The sequence below is a fragment of the Nomascus leucogenys genome, chromosome 7b (assembly GCF_006542625.1).
Source record: "Nomascus leucogenys isolate Asia chromosome 7b, Asia_NLE_v1, whole genome shotgun sequence".
NCBI lineage: Eukaryota > Metazoa > Chordata > Mammalia > Primates > Hylobatidae > Nomascus > Nomascus leucogenys.
In genome coordinates this window covers 661,788-679,778 of record NC_044387.1, presented here as the reverse complement: position 1 = coordinate 679,778, position 17,991 = coordinate 661,788, and the positions used below count along the sequence as shown (strand labels likewise).

The 17,991-nt window shown below is 48.3% G+C and overlaps 1 protein-coding gene across 3 annotated transcripts in view; it reads left to right on the top strand.

Moving 5' to 3' along the window:
• Positions 1–17,991, top strand: part of MOV10L1 (Mov10 like RISC complex RNA helicase 1) — a 72,035-nt gene that overhangs the window by 12,441 nt on the left and 41,603 nt on the right. For all 3 annotated transcript variants that reach the window (XM_030815320.1, XM_030815319.1, XM_030815318.1), the window contains exons 4-9: positions 5,965–6,077; positions 6,463–6,650; positions 11,447–11,587; positions 12,180–12,421; positions 12,923–13,055; positions 14,946–15,140. In XM_030815320.1, the coding sequence (XP_030671180.1) occupies positions 5,965–6,077; positions 6,463–6,650; positions 11,447–11,587; positions 12,180–12,421; positions 12,923–13,055; positions 14,946–15,140 (1,012 nt within the window). The remainder of the gene's footprint in view (positions 1–5,964; positions 6,078–6,462; positions 6,651–11,446; positions 11,588–12,179; positions 12,422–12,922; positions 13,056–14,945; positions 15,141–17,991) is intronic.

The window sequence follows — 17,991 nt, the reverse complement described above, 5'->3', positions numbered from 1 at the left end:
CACACTCAGACATGTCAGAATCGCTGTGAACACAATCACAAAACCTAAGGACCACAGCAAAAGAACTTTTTTGAAAGAGAAAATACAGTGTGCAAAAAGGCTGAAACACAATATCTAATGAGATCAGCAAACCCCTCAAGCACCGTCTCCTTCAAAGCTCCTCCTCACAGGATGGTGGTACCATGTAGCTGAAAGTAGACATAGCTGTACCTGAGCAAAGGGTGCGGCTGTGTCCTCATAAAACTTTATTTATAACTTCTGACCTAAAGGTGGCCAAAGGAAGAATTATGCTAAATTTTTCATTTGCTTATGGGAGAGTCAGAAGATGCTGTTTCCTTCTTGACATTAATTCAACAAATTATTAGAGTGCTTACTCTGCTAGACACTGCTTCAAAGAATTCGCATTTTGAGAGACAGAACAAAGTAAGCAAGTGAACAAAGAAAATAATTAGCATCAGACCTGGCACAGTGACTCACACCTGTCATCCCAGCACTTTGGGAGGCTGAGGCGGGCGGATCACCTGAGATTGGGAGTTCAAGACCAGCCTGACCAACATGGAGAAACCCCGTCTCTACTAAAAATACAAAATTAGCTGGGTGGTGGTGGTGCATGCCTGTAATCCCAGCTACTCTGGAGGCTAAGGCAGGAGAATCGCTTGAACCTGGGAGGCGGAGGTTGCGGTGAGCCAAGATGGTGCCACTGCACTCCAGCCTGGGCAACAGAGCGAAACTCCTCAAAAAAAAAGAAAAAATAATTAACATCTTCTGCTCTGCAGCAACTGTCCAGGGTCGTGTCAGAAGACTAGGATATGTGGTTTGGAGTTCCTTCCTGCATGTAGCCTTGAGGCTGGGGCAGAGCTGAGCGGGTCACAGGTGTGGCGGGAGGAGGGTCCAGGTAATGCCAGCCGGCCTGGGTCAGGTTCTGTCCTAAACACAACCCTCTGAGGTTACCTCAGTGAGGTCTGACACACGAGGGCAGCAGAGGGGAACGCGTGGTTGTAGCGTGGGAGGGAGCAAATGTGGACAGCGTGCTGGGGCATGTGACTGGAGGAGGAGACCGTGCTTGTGCATGTTTGAACAGCACTGTCCCCCAGCCCTGGCCTGCTCCTGAGGTTTGTAGACAACGCATGTGAGATGGGAATGCTTAACATCAGTGGTGGGGCTCAGGTTGTTTTATACAAGAATGTCTGGTAAACCTTCCGCCATTTGGATGAAGGCAGCTAAAATTGAATTGGACATTTAGCTGAAGCACAGTTTCTCATCCTCAGCGCTCCAGCATCTAGGCTGAAGCACTCTCTGTGGTGGGGCTTGTCTTGGGCACTGGAGGCTGTTTAGCTGCGTCCTGCCCTGGCCATGTTATGACAACCTAGAGCATGTCCAGATGCTATCCAATGGCCCCTGAGGACAGAATGGCCCCCAGGTAGGATCCACTGGCCTGAAGGTGGGGTCTGAGCTGCGAGCATGTGGTGGCTCCGTCCCGGCCCTCTTCATTCCCGGTTGAGCACTGAGTAGTCTATGGTGAGATTGAGGTTTCACAGGTTCTTACTATAGTCCATGTGGCTGCAGCACCCAGCTGGGTCACACATCAGGTGATTTCATTATTTTCAAGTTATATCAGTTTGTGCATCCACTTAGAGCAGCAGTCCCCAAACTTTTTGGCACCAGGGACCAGTTTTGTGAAAGATAATTTTTTCCACAGACCAGGGAGGGAGGATAGTTTTGGGATGATTTCAGTGCATTACATTTATTGTGCACTTTATTTCTATTATTATTACGTTGTAATTTATAAGGAAATAATTATACAACTCACCATAACATGGAGTCAGTGGGAGCCCTGAGCTTGTTTTCCCAGAACTAGATGGTCCCATCTGGGAGTGATGGGAGACAGTGACAGATCGTCAGGCATTAGATTCTCATAAGGAGCACGCGACCTAGATCCCTCACATGCACGGTTCACAGTAGGGTTCCAGCTCCTATAAGAATCTACTACCCCTGCTGATCTGACAGGAGGCGGCGCTCAGGCTGTAATGTGAGCAATGGGGAGCGGCTGCAAATATAGATGAAACTTTGCTTGTTATCCCCAACTCACTTCCTGCTATGCAGTTTGGTTTCTAACAGGCCACAGACCGGTGCCTTCTGTCTAATCTCGCCCAGCCTGCCCTGTGTGGACTGTCCAGCCTTGTTCTTGGTGCTTGTGGAAAGCACTAGCAGAAATTGGCGCAGGGGTCAGGGGAGTGAGTTTGGGAGGGGCACTCCCTGCCTGGTGCCCTTTGGAGGCGTCTGTCCTTCCCATGAGGCCACGGCCCCTCACAGCCGGAGCTACAGCAAGGATGACCATGTGGTTTAGCCTCCAAACTGGTACACGTTTGAGAAGGAAAAGGGATGTCAGAATTAAAATTAGATCATTTTTGAAATATCTATGTATTGGTTAACAGAGTGATTTTATTATATTAGTGGACTTTTAAAGTAGTATTTTTCAGAAACTATAAAAAAAGGTGGGTATATTAAAAAAGTCATATTGGTTATTGACATTCTTGGTACATATTAACATACTTTAATATCTTAGCATCTAAGATGTATTTTTCTGAAAAATGTATATTTTTCAATATGATCTTACTCTTATTATTTCATATAATTGCCTGGCGTCGTCTTCAAAGTTGCATTTTTATGGTTGTGAATTTGAAATTGAAATTGTAAACACCTTTGATTGAGGCTTTTTTTTTTTTTTTTAAGACAGAGTCTCCCTCTGTCACCCAGGCTGGAGTGCAGTGGCTCAGTCATAGCTCACTGCAGCCTCAAACTCATGGGCTCAAGCAGTCCTCCCACCTCAGCCTCCCTAGTAGCTGGGACTACACACATGCACCTCCATGCCCAGCTAATTTTTGTGTTTCTTGTAGAGACACGGTTTCACCGCGTTGCCCAGGCTGTTCTTGAGCCATAGTGTTTTTAATTGAGGAAATATTAGTAAACTCAAATCAAAATCTGTAAAATGTAAGATGTTGACAATTCTGTATTTTTTTCTATTGAAATATATTACTGTTGCAGCCCAGATGTTTTCATAGGTACTGTCTTTTTGCATCAATTCAGAGCCCGTAAGTGTTCAAACATTTTTACAAGCTGACATTCATCAAGTAAGTTGTCTCTGTCATTCTTTCCATGTGTAGGTTTTCTCAGCATCTCAGGGCCATTCATGCCTTTACAGAATGTCAGCTTGTCCAGGTTAAGAAAGGGCGTCATCAAAAGATTCTTTTGAAAGTTTGGAATATTCTCAAGTCCAGTCTTAGCATTTCAACATTCATCTGTGGATTCCATTTGAGCTCCTGAGATCTGATTGATTATTTCCTCCATTGTTTTTCTGTTTTCCTGTTCATCAGCTTTATTTTCAATAACTACAATTTGCAAAAGGTATCAAAAGCTGAAGATTTTGGGTTCTACATGTATTAAAGATTTTCTGCTGACTTGAACAAAGTAAAACCAAAATTTAGAGATCTCACTTAAAAAGAAAGTAAAAGGAGCATCATCACAGGACCTTTTGGTTGATTTACAGAACGGTTCCTCAGGTTCAAGCATTTGTAAAATCCAGGTTGGGGGAGCAGCAAAGAGAAAATGAGGGCTGCCAGCCCCCAATGTCCATGTTTGTGTTTCATTGTCGTGAGCTTTGTCACAGGAGTTGTGCATGTATGTATGTCACAGAAATTCAGGAACTTGTACGTGCTTGTCTTCCAGCTGGCTGCATGTCTGGAGGATCGCGTGTGCACTATAGCCATCTGAGTGCATTTCTGCTGTCTCAGCTTCCTGACCTGCAGGGTCTGATTTGTACTGTGGTGCTTTACTCCGTTAACATCCTGTTATCACTGTAGAAACACATGTTTTTATCTCCAGTGTTGAATTTCTAAACTTAATTTACAGTGGCATTCACCATAATGTCAAATATTTCTCCTTCAATAGAAAGTTCTTCTGAAATGTTTACTTTTGTTTGCTTGTTTTTGTTTTTTAGAGACAAGGTCTTACTCTGTCACCCAGGCTGGAGTGCAGTGGCACAATTATAGCTCACTGCAGCCTGGAATTCCTGGGCTTAAGTGATCCCACCTCAGCCTCGTGAGTAGCTGGGACTTCAGGCTCATGTCACCACACCCAACTAATTTTTTTTTTTTTTTTTTTTTAGAGATGGGATCTTACTGTGTTGCCCAGGCTGGTCTCAAACTCCTGGGCTCAAGTGATCTTCCCACCTCAGCCTCACAAAGTGCTAGAAATCTTTACTATGATTCCATGATTCTGCTGGAAAAAAAATTACTTGAATTTAACTTTTTTTTTTCTCTAAAGTAACTGTACAGCATATAGAACTAGTACATTAATAGCTATTGCTTCACTTTTCATTTATGTCCAGGGAAATTCAGAATAAAAATTGGCAAAATTCTGTTAAACAATTGTGGAATAAATGAAGGCATGGTTTACAAAACGCTGTGTAAATGTGTCTCCAGAGTTGCACGTATTAAATTGTGGTTTTAGGACATGGTCTTCTTTTTTTTTTTTGAGACGGAGTCTCGCTCTGTCACCTAGGCTGGAGTGCAGTGGCTCAGTCTCGGCTCACTGCAAGCTCTGCCTCCCGGGTTCATGCCATTCTCCTGCCTCAGCCTCCTGAGTAGCTGGGACTACAGGTGCCCGCCACCACGCCTGGCTAATTTTTTGTATTTTTAGTAGAGACGGGGTTTCACTGTGTTAACCAGAATGGTCTCGATCTCCTGACCTCGTGATCCACCTACCTCGGCCTCCCAAAGTGCTGGGATTACAGGCGTGAGCTACCGTGCCCGGCCAGGACATGGTCTTCTTAAAATACTCCCTGACCTTGAAGTCAGTGCCCTAACATATTTTAGTGTCTTCTGTTTTCTTTCTTTTCTTTCTTTTTTTTTTTTTTTTTTTTTTTTTTGAGGTGGTGTCTCGCTCTGTCACCCAGGCTAGAGTGCAGTGGCGTGATCTCAGCTCACTGCAAACTCCACCTCCTGGGTTCACGCCATTCTCCCGCCTCAGCCTCCCGAGTAGCTGGGACTAAAGGCGCCTACCACTGCTCCCGGCTAATTTTTTGTATTTTTAGTAGAGACAGGGTTTCACCATGGTCTCGATCTCCTGACCTTGTGATCCGCCTGCCTCAGCCTCCCAAAGTGCTGGGATTACAGGCGTGAGCCACCACGCTTGGCCTCTGTTTTCACATAGACAGTGATTTCACCGTGGCTCACATGTTGAATGTAGGTGTCAGCTGATATTTGTGCTGTTACATGCGCATCACCAGCTTTCTGGAGAAACAAACTCAGTATTCAATTAAACACTTTTTTTTGAGCTTCCAGAGTGCTTATTGCAAAATAACAAAAAGATTTTAACTACCTGTACCATGGCAGACCTGTGCAGACCATCTCTCTGTTCTGTCAGCACCACTCAGCCACTTCATGTCACTGAACCTGCAGTTTTCCACCAGCTGTGGGAGGCCCAGCGGTGTCTTGCGTCCGGCAGGCCATGGCTTGGGCCACAGCACAGCTCTCTGGCACACTGAGGGGCTGGCTGGACCGTTGAGTGCTTCCCTCACACCTGAGTGCAGGTGTCTCTCTGTTCCCGAGCACCGTGTGTGTGTCCCTGACAGGGAGGTGCCACAAACACTGCAGGATGGGGGAAAGGGGGATGCCACCTGCCCTCAGATGTGCCACATGGGGAGGGACTGCCACGAGCATGCACACTGCACCTTCTAGAGCCTGGAGGTGTGAGTGAGAGGCTCCAGCTCAGCTCATTTTATTGCAGTGGTTAATAATACTTCAGGGGTTTTTATTCCAAAATATGTTTCTCACAGTAGTAGAAAGTGCCTTTTAAATGTTCAAATGTATCCTCAGATATGATAGAAATGATTTCAGTGCACCACGACCTCAGAATAACTTGTGCACTTTAACACTACCATGGCTTTTTCCCTGGCGGTTTTAGGCTTCGAGCCCTGCAAGGGAGACTGGGTGGAGGCTGAGTACCGGATCCGGCCCGGCACGTGGAGCAGCGAAGCCACCTCGGTGAAGCCACTGAGATACAAGCGCGTGGACAAGGTAGCGTGCCGACGAGTGGCTCCTCTCTGTGCTTCTAGCAGACCTGCCATCGGGGTAACTTGCACGGCCCAGGCTTCTCCTGCATGTGTTGGGAGCCTGGAAAAATAAAGCTTTGTCATGGCCAAAGAGGAGTGTGTTTTCCTAGGAAACAGTAACTCCTAGTGCTTGCATACCTAAATTCTAAGGTCTGCAGTTCATGCAACAGTACTAAAAAGTTCTAAGGAGAAAGATGTGTTGGAGAGTCACTGGACCAGTGCTATGGGATGGCAGACTTGAGCTTCCTGGTGCAGCTTGTGTGCTTTGGGCTGACTTGGGCGTGCGTCAGAGCTGCGCCCTGGTGTCATGCAGCACTTGCTTCCCGTGACGCTCAGCTCTTTGCTCCCAGGTCTGCATCTCTAGCCTCTGTGGAAGGAACGGGGTGATAGAGGAAAGCATCTTCTTTACCTTGGACTCCTTGAAACTGCCAGATGGGTACACACCCCGGCGAGGTGACGTGGTCAATGCAGTGGTGGTGGAGAGCAGCCAGTCATGCTACCTCTGGAGGGCGCTTTGTATGACCCTGGTGAAGAGGCGGTAAGAAAACGCTTTTCTGGCCAGGTGCGGTGGCTCACGCCTGTAATCCCAGCACTTTGGGAGGCTGAGGCAGACAGATCACCTGAGGTTGGGAGTTCAAGACCAGCCTGACCAACATGGTGAAACTCTGTCTCTACTAAAAGTATAAAATTAGCTGGGCGTGGTGGTGCTCACCTGTAATCCTAGCTACTCGGGAGGCTGAGGCAGGAAAATTGCTTGAACCTGAGAGGCAGAGGTCGCGGTGAGCTGAGATCGCGCCACTGCACTCAGGCCTGGGCGACAAGCAAAACTCCCTCTCAAAAAAAGAAAACACTTTTCTTCTTTGGGATGTGAAAGGCCCAATATAAGTATATTTTAAAGAGTTACTTTAATAAGCCAAATAGTAGACATTTCAAGCCCTGAGTTGTTGGGGTAAAAGGAGAGCATCCCTAGCACTTCAGGAGGCCGTGGCAGGAGAATTGCTTGAGCCCAAGAATTTGAGACCAGCCTGGGCAACATAGTGAGACCCCATCTCTACAAAACATTAAAAAATTAGCCGAGCGAGGCCGGGCGTGGTGGCTCACGCCTGTAATCCCAGCACTCTGGGAGGCCGAGGCGGGTGGATCACGAGGTCAAGAGATCGAGACCATACTGGCTAATATGGTGAAACCCCATGTCTACTAACAAATACAAAAAATTAGCCGAGCGTGGTGGCGGGCACCTGTAGTCCCAGCTGCTCAGGAGGCTGAGGCAAGAGAATGGCGTGAACCCGGGAGGCAGAGCTTGCAGTGAGCCGAGATCGTGCCACTGCACTCCAGCCTGGGCAACAGAGCAAGACTCCTTCTCAAAAAAAAAAAAAAAAAAATTTAGCCGAGCATGGTGGTGTTGCACCTCTGGTCCCAGCTATGCACAAGGTTGAAGCAGGAAGATTGCTTGAGCCTAGGAGCTTGAGGCTGCAGTGAGCTGTGATCGTGCTACCACACTCTAGCCTGGGCAACACAGCAAGGCTCTGTCTTAAAAAAGAGAAAGGAAAAGGAGGCTGATCATGGTTGCTCACGCCTGTAATCCCAATGCTTTGGGATGCCGAGGTGGGTGGATCACGAGGTCAGGAGTTCGAGACCAGCCTGGCCAACATGAAGAAACCCCATCTCTACTAAAAATACAAAAATTACCCAGGTGTGGTGGCAGGCACCTGTAATCCCAGCTGCTTGGGAGGCCAAGGCAGGAGAATCACTTGAACCCAAGAGGCAGAGGTTGCAGTGAGGCGAGATTGTGTCACTGCACTCCAGCCTGGGTGACAGAGGAAGACTCCATCTCAAAAAAAAAAAAAAAAAGACTGTCTTGCCGGGCACAGTGGCTCAAGCCTGTAATGCCAGCACTTTGGGAGGCTGAGGTGGGTGGATCACGAGGTCGGGAGATCGAGACCATCCTGGCTAACACGGTGAAACCCCATCTCTACTAAAAATACAAAAAATTAGCCAGGCATGGTGGCGGGTGCCTATAGTCCCAGCTACTCGGGAGGCTGAGGCAGGAGAATGGCGTGAACCTGGGAGGCAGAGCTTGCAGTGAGCCGAGATCGCGCCACTGCACTCCAGCCTGGGCAACAGAGTGACACCCCATCTCAAAAAAAAAAAAAAGAGACTGTCTTTTGGAAGCTTTCAGCCATCTCCGTGGTTGACTGAAGATGGAGTTTGGGGTCCCTCTTCATCCTTCATCTTACATTGGCAATTGCCATTTTGGGTGGATTTTTCTCTTTTGTTGTTTCACATTTTGGCATTTAAAAAATGCATTGGACGTAGTTGGTTCTTAAAATTACTGGATTTCTAGCCGGCCACAGTGGCTCACGCCTGTAATCCTAGGACTTTGGGAGGCCAAGGCGGGCGGATTGCCTGAGCTCAGGAGTTTGAGAACAGCCTGGGCAACACAGTGAAACCCCATCTCTACTAAAATACAAAAAATTAGCCAGGCTTGGCAGCGCACACCCTTAATCCCAGCTGCTAGGCAGTAGAATTGCTTGAACCCAGGAAGCGGAAGTTGCAGTGAGCAGAGATTGCACCACTGCACTCCAGCCTGGGTAACAGAGCCAGACTCCATCTCCAATTAAAAAAAAAAAATTATTAGATTTCCTGTATCTGTGTTCTTCTTTGTGTGCTAGACATGACGAGGCTTCCCTGAGCTCCCTACTTGTGGGGCAGCCCCAGCTCTGACCCGTCCCCTCCCTGCCTGCCTTTCCTCCTGTAACGAAAAGGTATGTGAGACAGGTCTCAATCAAGTTAGAAGTTCACTTTGCCAAGGTGAAGGACATGCCTGGGAAAAAGGACCACAAATCCACAGGAACAATCTGTAGTTCATGCCTTTTTCCAAAGATGATTTTGAGGTCTTCAATATTTAAAAGAGAAAAGTGGGCCGGCGGAGAAAGAGGGTGTGGTCACATGACTGAATACACATTTGCAAGAGGAAAGGAAAAGGAGCAGGGAGGGAGAGTGGGTTGTGTAAATCAGCATTTTGATGTAAGAGAAGGTAACATGGAGATGTTTAACCTTGTCTCCTAGCTCTCTGCTTAAGGACAAAGGAAGGGCAACTTCTTTCATGACTCAGCTTCTGGCTGAGTTTTTTCCTTTTGGCATGGTGAGTGGGGTCCCGACTCTGTCTTTGCTTTTTTTTTTTTTTTTTTTTTTTTTGAGACGGAGTCTCGCTCTGTCGCCCAGGCTGGAGTGCAGTGACGCGATCTCGGCTCACTACAAGTTCCACCTCCTGGGTTCACGCCATTCACCCACCTCAGCCTCCCGAGTAGCTGGGACTGTAGGCATCCACCACCACGCCTGGCTAATTTTTGGTAGAGACGGGGTTTCACCGTGTTAACCAGGATGGTCTCAATCTCCTGACCTCGTGATCCGCCCGCCTCAGCCTCTCAAATGCTGGGATTACAGGCGTGAGCCACCGCACCCGGCCCCGAGTCTTTATTTTCTTTTCACACTCCTCACTCACCACCAGTGAGCTTCTGAGACATCTCCTCCATCAGTCCGCTAATTTTTGATCCCTGTAGAATACAGGTTCTGCCTGGGGAAAATGTCTGCTTTCCAGCCCCATATCTGGTGCCTGGCTGGACCTCTGGGTACAGACAGACAGCCCCGTGTGAACTGAGCCACAGGGGTGTGCGGAGCAGTGCGCCCCACGTAAGGGAGCCGCCGGAGGGTGGACTCGGGGCTGTGGGAGGTGTTACGGGACAGGGCTTGGTGGGCTCAAGGGCCTGATGGGCTCAGCCTCCTAGGAGCCTCGCCCCACAGCCCACTGGCAGATGCTTGTTTGGGTGCTCGGAGCCCAGTTCCCCCTCCCCAGTGGACCACTCTTTCCTTTGGGAGGGTGCCTAGGGCCCATCTCGTGGGGCGTGGATGTGACATGCACTGCTCCCACTGCGTCTGACCACAGAAGCCTGGGACGCACAGGAGCTCTGCTTTCAGCCCAGTCTGCTGAGCCTGGCGGTGCCAGGAAATAAGACCTGCACCTCCTCCTATGTCTGAGTCGGACTCCTCAGGCTTCCTGTCTGTTCTCTGACCTCATCCCCAGGCAGAAGCTGTGGCGTCCCATTCTTGCATCAGGCCCAGGAAGCATGGGCCTGCAGCGTGGCCTGGGGTCTTCAGGGACTCACCAGGGCCGCTAAGGAGACAGCACAGCACGGAACCCGTGCTTTCCTTACTCTTCTCTTTAGGCTAGAAATGCTTGAAAAAGACCTGTTTCTGCCCCAACAGCATTTCCCCACTGAGGCCTCCTGACCACAGAGTAGAAGCTGCTGGGGTGGGCGAGCCAGGGAAGCCGGGGTGCCTGTTCCTCAGCTCGTGGCCCCAGGTGGGGCAGCCCCTCTGCACTCTAGAAATAGATCATGTGCCAAGCGAGCTCCTGCTCTCCACTCAGTCCCACAGCCTTCCCATGGCAAGAGCTCCGCAGCTTCTCCTGTGGGGGCTGAGTCACGGACCGGGCAGTCGCATCTGACGACTCCTTCCTGCAAAATCCCCACCCCGTCCATCAGCAACGCTGTGGACTCTCTGCCCCGGCACCTCCCTTGTCACACCTGGGCACACAGAGAAGGAAGAGCCAGACAGGCACCCGCCAGGAGGGGCTGCTCTGTAGCTGGGAACCTCACCGAGTTAGCAGCAGGGGCCAGAATTGTGGGGAGCCATTCTAGAGACTCCATTTTTTTAATGGTGCTGCAGACTGGGAAGTGGCATGAGGCAGGTTTACCTTCTGGAAAGAGCTTGTGGAGAGGCAGGGAGGAGAATCAAGCCTGCAGCATCAGTAGAAGAAGGGGAAGTAAATGGGTCCATTTTTAGGGAAAGGTAAAATCTCATCTTCTCATTTTCTAAAGAGAAAAACTCATTTCATTGTTTTCAAACACTTCAAAGCAACAAAACTCTTTCCAAAGCAAGTTTAGTGGAGCCCTAATAGGGAAGGCCCATGCTTCCCCCACCACCACCTTGGGAGGTGGCTGGAGAGAAGAGGACTGAGAATGTGCCACCCTAACTCTGCACTCTGCACAGGAGGTAGGGGAGTGCTGGGGAGCACGTTCAGGACACCGTTCTCAGGCTCCTCGCCTGTGGCTGTCCCCTGGGCTGCTCCCTTTTCTCTAGACTTGATGAAGTGCGTCGTTCTCTTCCTTAGGGTTTGCCATCCTCCTTAGAAACCTAAGTCTGTGGAAGCCCTGCCTATGGTGAGGTGGTCCTCTGAGTGCCCCCACCAGCAGTCTATCCTCAGGAGCGGAGGCAGGCGAGGAAGTGGTGGTGCTGCTGCAGAGGGATGTCTTTCTGGGGCTCTTTTTTCAGAGATGCCGCCCCCGTTCATGAGGCCACTCATTTCTATGGAACCATTTTGTTGAAGAACAAAGGTGATATTGAAGTTACACAGATGACACATTTTGGAACCCTAAAAGAAGGAAGAAGTAAAACCATGGTGATCTGGATAGAGTGAGTTTGCCACTGAAACATTTTCTATAAAGCTACATTAATGGCTTTTACACTATGACAATAATTTCTGTAAAACCAACTTTACTTTGGTCATTTATTTTTTTCTTTATGAAGATCTTTTCTTTTTTCTTTGTTTTTTTTTTTTTTGAGACAGTGTCTTGCACTGTCACCCGGGCTAGAGTGCAGTGGCACGATCTCGGCTCACCGCAACCTCCACCTCCCAGGTTCACGCCATTCTCCTGCCTCAGCCTCCCGAGTAGCTGGGACTACAGGCGCCCACCACCACACCCAGCTAATTTTTTGTATTTTTAGTAGAGACGGGGTTTCACCATGTTGGCCAGGATGGTCTCGATCTCCTGACCTCGTAATCCACCCATCTCAGCCTCCCAAAGTGCTGGGATTACAGGCATGAGCCACCGCACCTGGCATGAAGACCTTTTCAAAATTTTTTACCCAAAAATGACCTTTTGACTTATATTCATAAGTGTATTTGTAGTCACCACTTCCTAGATTAAGTTCTGTGCTTTATGATAACTGAATATTTTGGTTTTAGAAATCCTGGCTGTGTTCATAGTTAATTTTATTTTTCCAGGAATAAAGGAGACATTCCTCAAAACTTAGTCAGCTGTAAACTGGCTGGCTGGGATAAATCTAAACAATTCAGATTTCAAATGCTGGATAAAGACCAGATGTGCCCCGTGGTATCTTTTGTTTCTGTTCCTGAGAAGGAGAATTCATCAGATGAAAATATTAACTCATTAAATAGCCACACAAAAAACAAAACCTCTCAGATGTCAGAGAGCAGTTTGATGAACAACAGAGGAATCTCTCCAGGTAGTGGACGTTTCTGCTGTCACTGCGTGAGGTCGGGTGGGCTGGGGGCCGTGGGGTTGTGAGTTCTGGACAGAGGGTGGGCAGCAGGGGCCAGAACACCCGGCAGCTGCAGTGCTTTGTGCTCTGAGCTCTTCGGCTTCAGGCCCTTCTCCTCTTGCTGACGAGGTTAGGGAGAGGGACAAAAAGCAGCTTGACAAATACCAAGAGGTGCTTCAGATGGTAGCCGGCTCCTGAGTACTTCTAAGCAGGGAAAGATTGCTGGGCACGCCGGGGCAGGCCTTCTCTCCCAGCACTTGGATGGTCGTAGTCACAGCCCTCTCCTACTTCCAGCTGCTCTCTCTGTTTATGTTTTTCCAGCCACCATCTGAGGCTTTGCCCTGTGTTTTTGTGTGCATCTGTCTTTGTGTGTGTGAGAGAGTATTCATTCCCACTAAGCATGCCAGCACTGTTAAAGATAATTTACCTTTTGGTCTACTTTTGTATTAAAATTTTATTTCCCAGGTGACTGTACCTGTAAAGGAGAAAATGGAGAAAAAGACAACATTCTATCAAGGAAGCAGATGACAGAGCCCGAGCCTGGGGGGCTTGTCCCTCCAGGGGGAAAAACCTTCATTGTGGTCATATGTGATGGAAAGTAAGGGCCTGGAGGTCTGGGGAGAGCCTCGTTTTTAAGTTTCTCTGATACTTCTAGGTTGCGTGTTATAAAAGGTACTCCTTTGAGGCAGGTGGATCACCTGATACCAGGAGTTCGAAACCAGCCTGGCCACCATGGCGAAACCCCGCCTCTATTAAAAATACAAAAATTACTTGGGCCTCTGTAATCCTAGCTACTCAGGAGGCTGAGGCAGTAGAATCGCTTAAACCCAGGTGACGGAGGTTGCAGTGAGCCAAGATCGCATGACTGCACTCCAGCCTGAGACAGAGCAAGACTCTCTCAAAAAAACAAAAAGTTTCACCTGACCTTTTTGATGTGACAGAATCCTAAGAAAAAGCATTGGTCTAGAAGCTGGCTACCAAGTGTGACCCACCTGGGGCAATGGATCCTGTAACTTTGCACCACTCATGAGGGTCTTCACCAGACGGCCTCTCACCCTCACAAAGAAAACAGGGTGTCTCTGAGGCTCTCTGAGGCCTGAGCTCCCTGTGCTTCTGCTGTTCTGAGATATCACGTCGGCTCCTCTTCACTGCCTTGCCCGTGTTCCCTGTAGCCAAGCCCTTGGACCTTGGTCATCTCCATCCCGTCACCTGGGCATTTGGCCAAGGCATGGACAGCACAGTGTGCTGAGGCAGGAAGGGCCCCTTCCTAGCTGGGATGCCAGACGCCAACCTTGAGCCCTCCGCTCTCCCTGATGTGGTTGGTTACATCAGCTGACCAAACAGGCCCTGTCCTCCGGCTCCCTGTGTCCCTGCATCCCTGCCTAAGCTGCCCGACAGTGCGTGATCGCCTTCCAGCTGGGTGTCTAATTCTAAATTTTTTAAAAAACTTAAATGTGATTAAATCACAGCTCATCAACATCAAGCTGTAGGTGGCAAGTGCACAGTCAGCTGTGTGAGGTGCAGCCAGCTTCAATGCTTTTTTTTTTTTTTGACATTATGACAACATAGAAACAGGTTTTTTTAAAAAAAGCCATAGGTGCTAACACAGTGAAACCCCGTCTCTACTAAAAATAAAAAAAATTAGCTGGGCGTGGTGGTGGGCACCTGTAGTCCTAGCTACTCAGGCAGCTGAGGCAGGAGAATGGCGTGAACCCGGGAGGCAGAGCTTGCAGTGAGCCGAGATCGCGCCACTGCACTCCAGCCTGGGCGACAGAGCGAGACTCCGTCTCAAAAAAAAAAAAAAAAAAAAAAAAAAAAGCCATAGATGGGCACGAAGTGTAGTGTGGATGATGTAGTGCCAGTTAGGGCCACAGCAAGGACTGGGCAGAAAGCACATTGGATATAGTACCTATTTTTGGTCATGTCATGAAATTCTGACTTAAAATTGGGAATATCAAAAATTTTTCGTATTCTTTATGTGTTAGGATAACAAAAAAAAACTATTGTAGATGCTTACTTTTTTTTTTTTTTTGAGACAGGGTCTCACTCTGTTGCCCAGGCTGGAGTGCAGAGGCATGATCACAGCTCACTGCAGCCTCCACCTCAGCCTCCCGAGTAGCTGGAACCACAGGCACGCGCCACCATGTCCGGCTAATTTGTGTATTTTTTGCAGAGACATGTTCATCCTGTATTGCCCAGGCTGGTCTCAAACTCCTGGGCTCGAGCGATCTGCCCGCCTCAGTCTCCCAAAGTGCTGGGATTACAGGCCTGAGCCACCGCACCCGGCCTGTAGGTGCTTAATTTTATCTTGAGAAAATATTAATTACATAGCTTATTTTAGAAAATTTATTTTTTCTCTGTAAAAAGAATTATTGAAGACTAAAGATGACTGTTAGCTCTGTCACTTTTTTTGCATGTACAAAGGAAAATTGTGTTGACTGCCTATCTTATTTATGACTAAAACTAAATTTCATTTTGTTTTTTCAAGAAATCCTGGCCGCTGCAAGGAGCTCCTTTTGCTTTGTTTTTCTGATTTCCTAATTGGGCGATACCTTGAAGTAAATGTTATCGGTGGGGAGGAGTCACTAATTGCTGCGCTCGAACCATTTTCTTGGAAAAAGCTTAAAAGTTCACAAGCATTAACATCTGCAAAAACTACAGTTGTTGTGACCACACAGAAAAGGTACCATAAGGGAAATGAGTGTGGCTTTTGGTCTGGCAGTTTTATCTGTGAAGGAAAAGCGGACATGCACTGGCAGGCGGTGGCCACCACCTGGCTGGGAAGGTATAAAGGGGGTGAGGCTGGGGTTCAAGCGTCTTTCCATGATTGTATTTGCGGGACGGAGTGCATTTCCATGGAGCTCTGAAGGTCAAGTTCTGTCTCTGCAGCTGCCCAGCAGCAACGTGAAGCCCAAGGAAGACGGCCTTCACTCCCCCGAGCCCCACTCTGCCCTGGCAGTTCCAAGGCAGCTCTCAGAGCAGGCTGGCCTCACCCAGCTCCCGCCACTTCTCCCGTCCTGAGGAGGCCATGCTGTGTAGTGCACGGCATCCCCGTGTCGTTCGCATTGGGGGCAACAGGATTGTGGGGTCACCCTAAGCCTGTTTGAAGATGTGGTACCACTTAAGAATGAAGTTGTGAGAAGCAGTGTGTGATCTGGGACTTGTGGCTGGGGAACATAGGGACCACCCAGATTTTAGCTGGAGGGTAGTCTCAGGAAAGCACTTCACGTCCACGTGTTCTCTTCTGTAGTTATAAAATGAAAAAGCCCTGAATAGCAGGCTTTTTAAAGTGTAATGACTTTGTCCTGTGTGATGTGACTTTTCCTCCATCAGCTATAATAACTGATGGGTTTGAGCTCTGCTACTACCCCAGACCTCCCTGAGGGTGAGATGGGTCGCTTTTCAAATATTGAAAGATTCTGAATTTCAAATCACATGTTGCCCCAGTTACAGTTCAAGATGAGGGATTATGGACTTCTACTTAGTTGCAGACTAAAGGGAAAACCTGTTACCAGGGAAGAATATCATGTGGTTGTTTACCTTTTAACGTTAGACCATTGTTTGAATCACAGCATCACCACCAAGAAGCTGTGTGACCTTAGGCAAGTTTCTTAACCACTCTGAGCCTTGTTCTCATTGGTAAAATGATAGTCCCTGCCTCGTGTGGTTTGAAGATTGAATGAGGTCAGGCATGTAAAATGTGCAGTTTTCTGGCACAAAGCAATCACTCAGGAAGCGAATAAGCAGTCATGATCCCTGGGCATATTATTATTGAGAAAAAGGGGCTCACTGCCTGATGCACTAGGGGCCATTGCTATGACAGTGGGTTTCTGAGAAAAGAAAAGCTTTGTATTGAAAACCAACCCCCAAGGAGACAGGAGTCAAGCTCAAATGTGTCTCTCTGTGCTGGCTTTAAGGCAGTAATTTTATCAGAAAACGTTGAGTGGGTAGAATCTGGGATTAATAGGTGGTTGGTGGAAGGAAAAGGGAGGTCTGGAAAGGCCTTGGATGTGCGTAGTTACCTCTTCATGCTACTTCACGGGTCACATGTGCCAGTTCGGAGGGAGTTTGCATGAAACACGGTGGGAATCCAGGCTGTGACGTCAGCAAGCTCTGCACAAACTCCAGTTGTCCATCTTGGTTCCAGCTGATCTCAGCCAGTCCTTTGATGTCATAAGCAGGGGGAGACTCAGCGTTGGAGTTGTTTCTTCTCTTATCACCCGTCCTGCAGGCTCAAGAATTTCTGTTAGTCATTGGTTTCTTTAACTCTTTGGGGCACAGTTTCAACATCAAGGGGCTGTAGGGATGTAACCCAGAGAAGGAGCAGGAAGGTCCCTTGGCTGCCAGGCAGAGCAGAGTCCCTGAGGATCAAGTTTTAATGACAGGAGCCTTGGAGGATCCCTGGTTCTCATCTAGTGACACACCAAGCAACTTTCTAGTTATCATTTGGCTTAACAGAAAGAGTGAAATACACAGAGCAACAGCCACAAGGATTTTAACCCCCTGGTCAGTTACTTCCCTGTGAATATTAACATATTGTGTGGGAGTGTCTCTAAAACAAGGACATCAGTTTCCTGCCAGTCAGGTTGGTGATGCAGAGTGCCTGACCCGGGTTGGCTCGAGCACACCTGGAGCACCAGGTGTCTGGACCTGCCCATGCGGGCATTGGCGGGTGCCTGCTTCCAGAGCTGTCCATCTGTGGCCGCCTGTCACAGGCCCTGCACTTCCTGCTAGGACCCCCAGTGCCAGGCAGCTTTGGCTCTTAGCTAGAGCAGTGTGTTCACTTAGCAGATCTGTTCTGGGGGACTCTGTAGGCCAGCACATTCCCAGCCAAGTTTCTAGCCACCCATCATGGTAGGAACCACATTTTGTTAATCCAGTGTGTCTGTTGAGGCCATGTGGTTCTGTTAGCTGTTCAGGCTGTTGACCTAAGCCTGTAGTGATCATCCTTGTTTCCCTTTACCTTGTTCATATTAGTAATCAATGCTTTCCAAATACACCTCGCACATGAGTGTTGATATAACCCTCAGCACAAACCATGGGGAGTGTCTTCACCCCATTTCTCCTGTTGAGGGCTGACCCAGTGGAACCCAAATTGAGATGACAGTGAATGGAATATGGAGAACAATGTGGGCTTCTCTCTTGGGTAAGAGTGCACTGAGATGGAGAGCTGGGAGGGAATGAGGGATAAAGGCCCAACCAACATCCTTATTTGCTGAGTTGAGGTTTATCGACTTCACTCTGGCTTTTCATTTCCCTGTTCTCTCCTGGCTTCTCCTCTCCTGTCTGTCCCTTTCCCATTGTTTCTGTTGCTGCATTGGGCTTGCCTCCAGAGCAGCGATGTTCTTCATCCTGAACAAACTGAATTTCCCCAGAGAAACCGCAGGCTGGGAAACAAAACAAAAACAAATCGAAGGCAGGACCCAGACAGAGCAGCCTTTTCCTAATGTGTACTTGCAGGGATAGGCCCAGATGGAGTCCTGATGTCAAATACAGTAGGAAGAGCTTAGCTCATAGAACGTTAAAAACAGCTG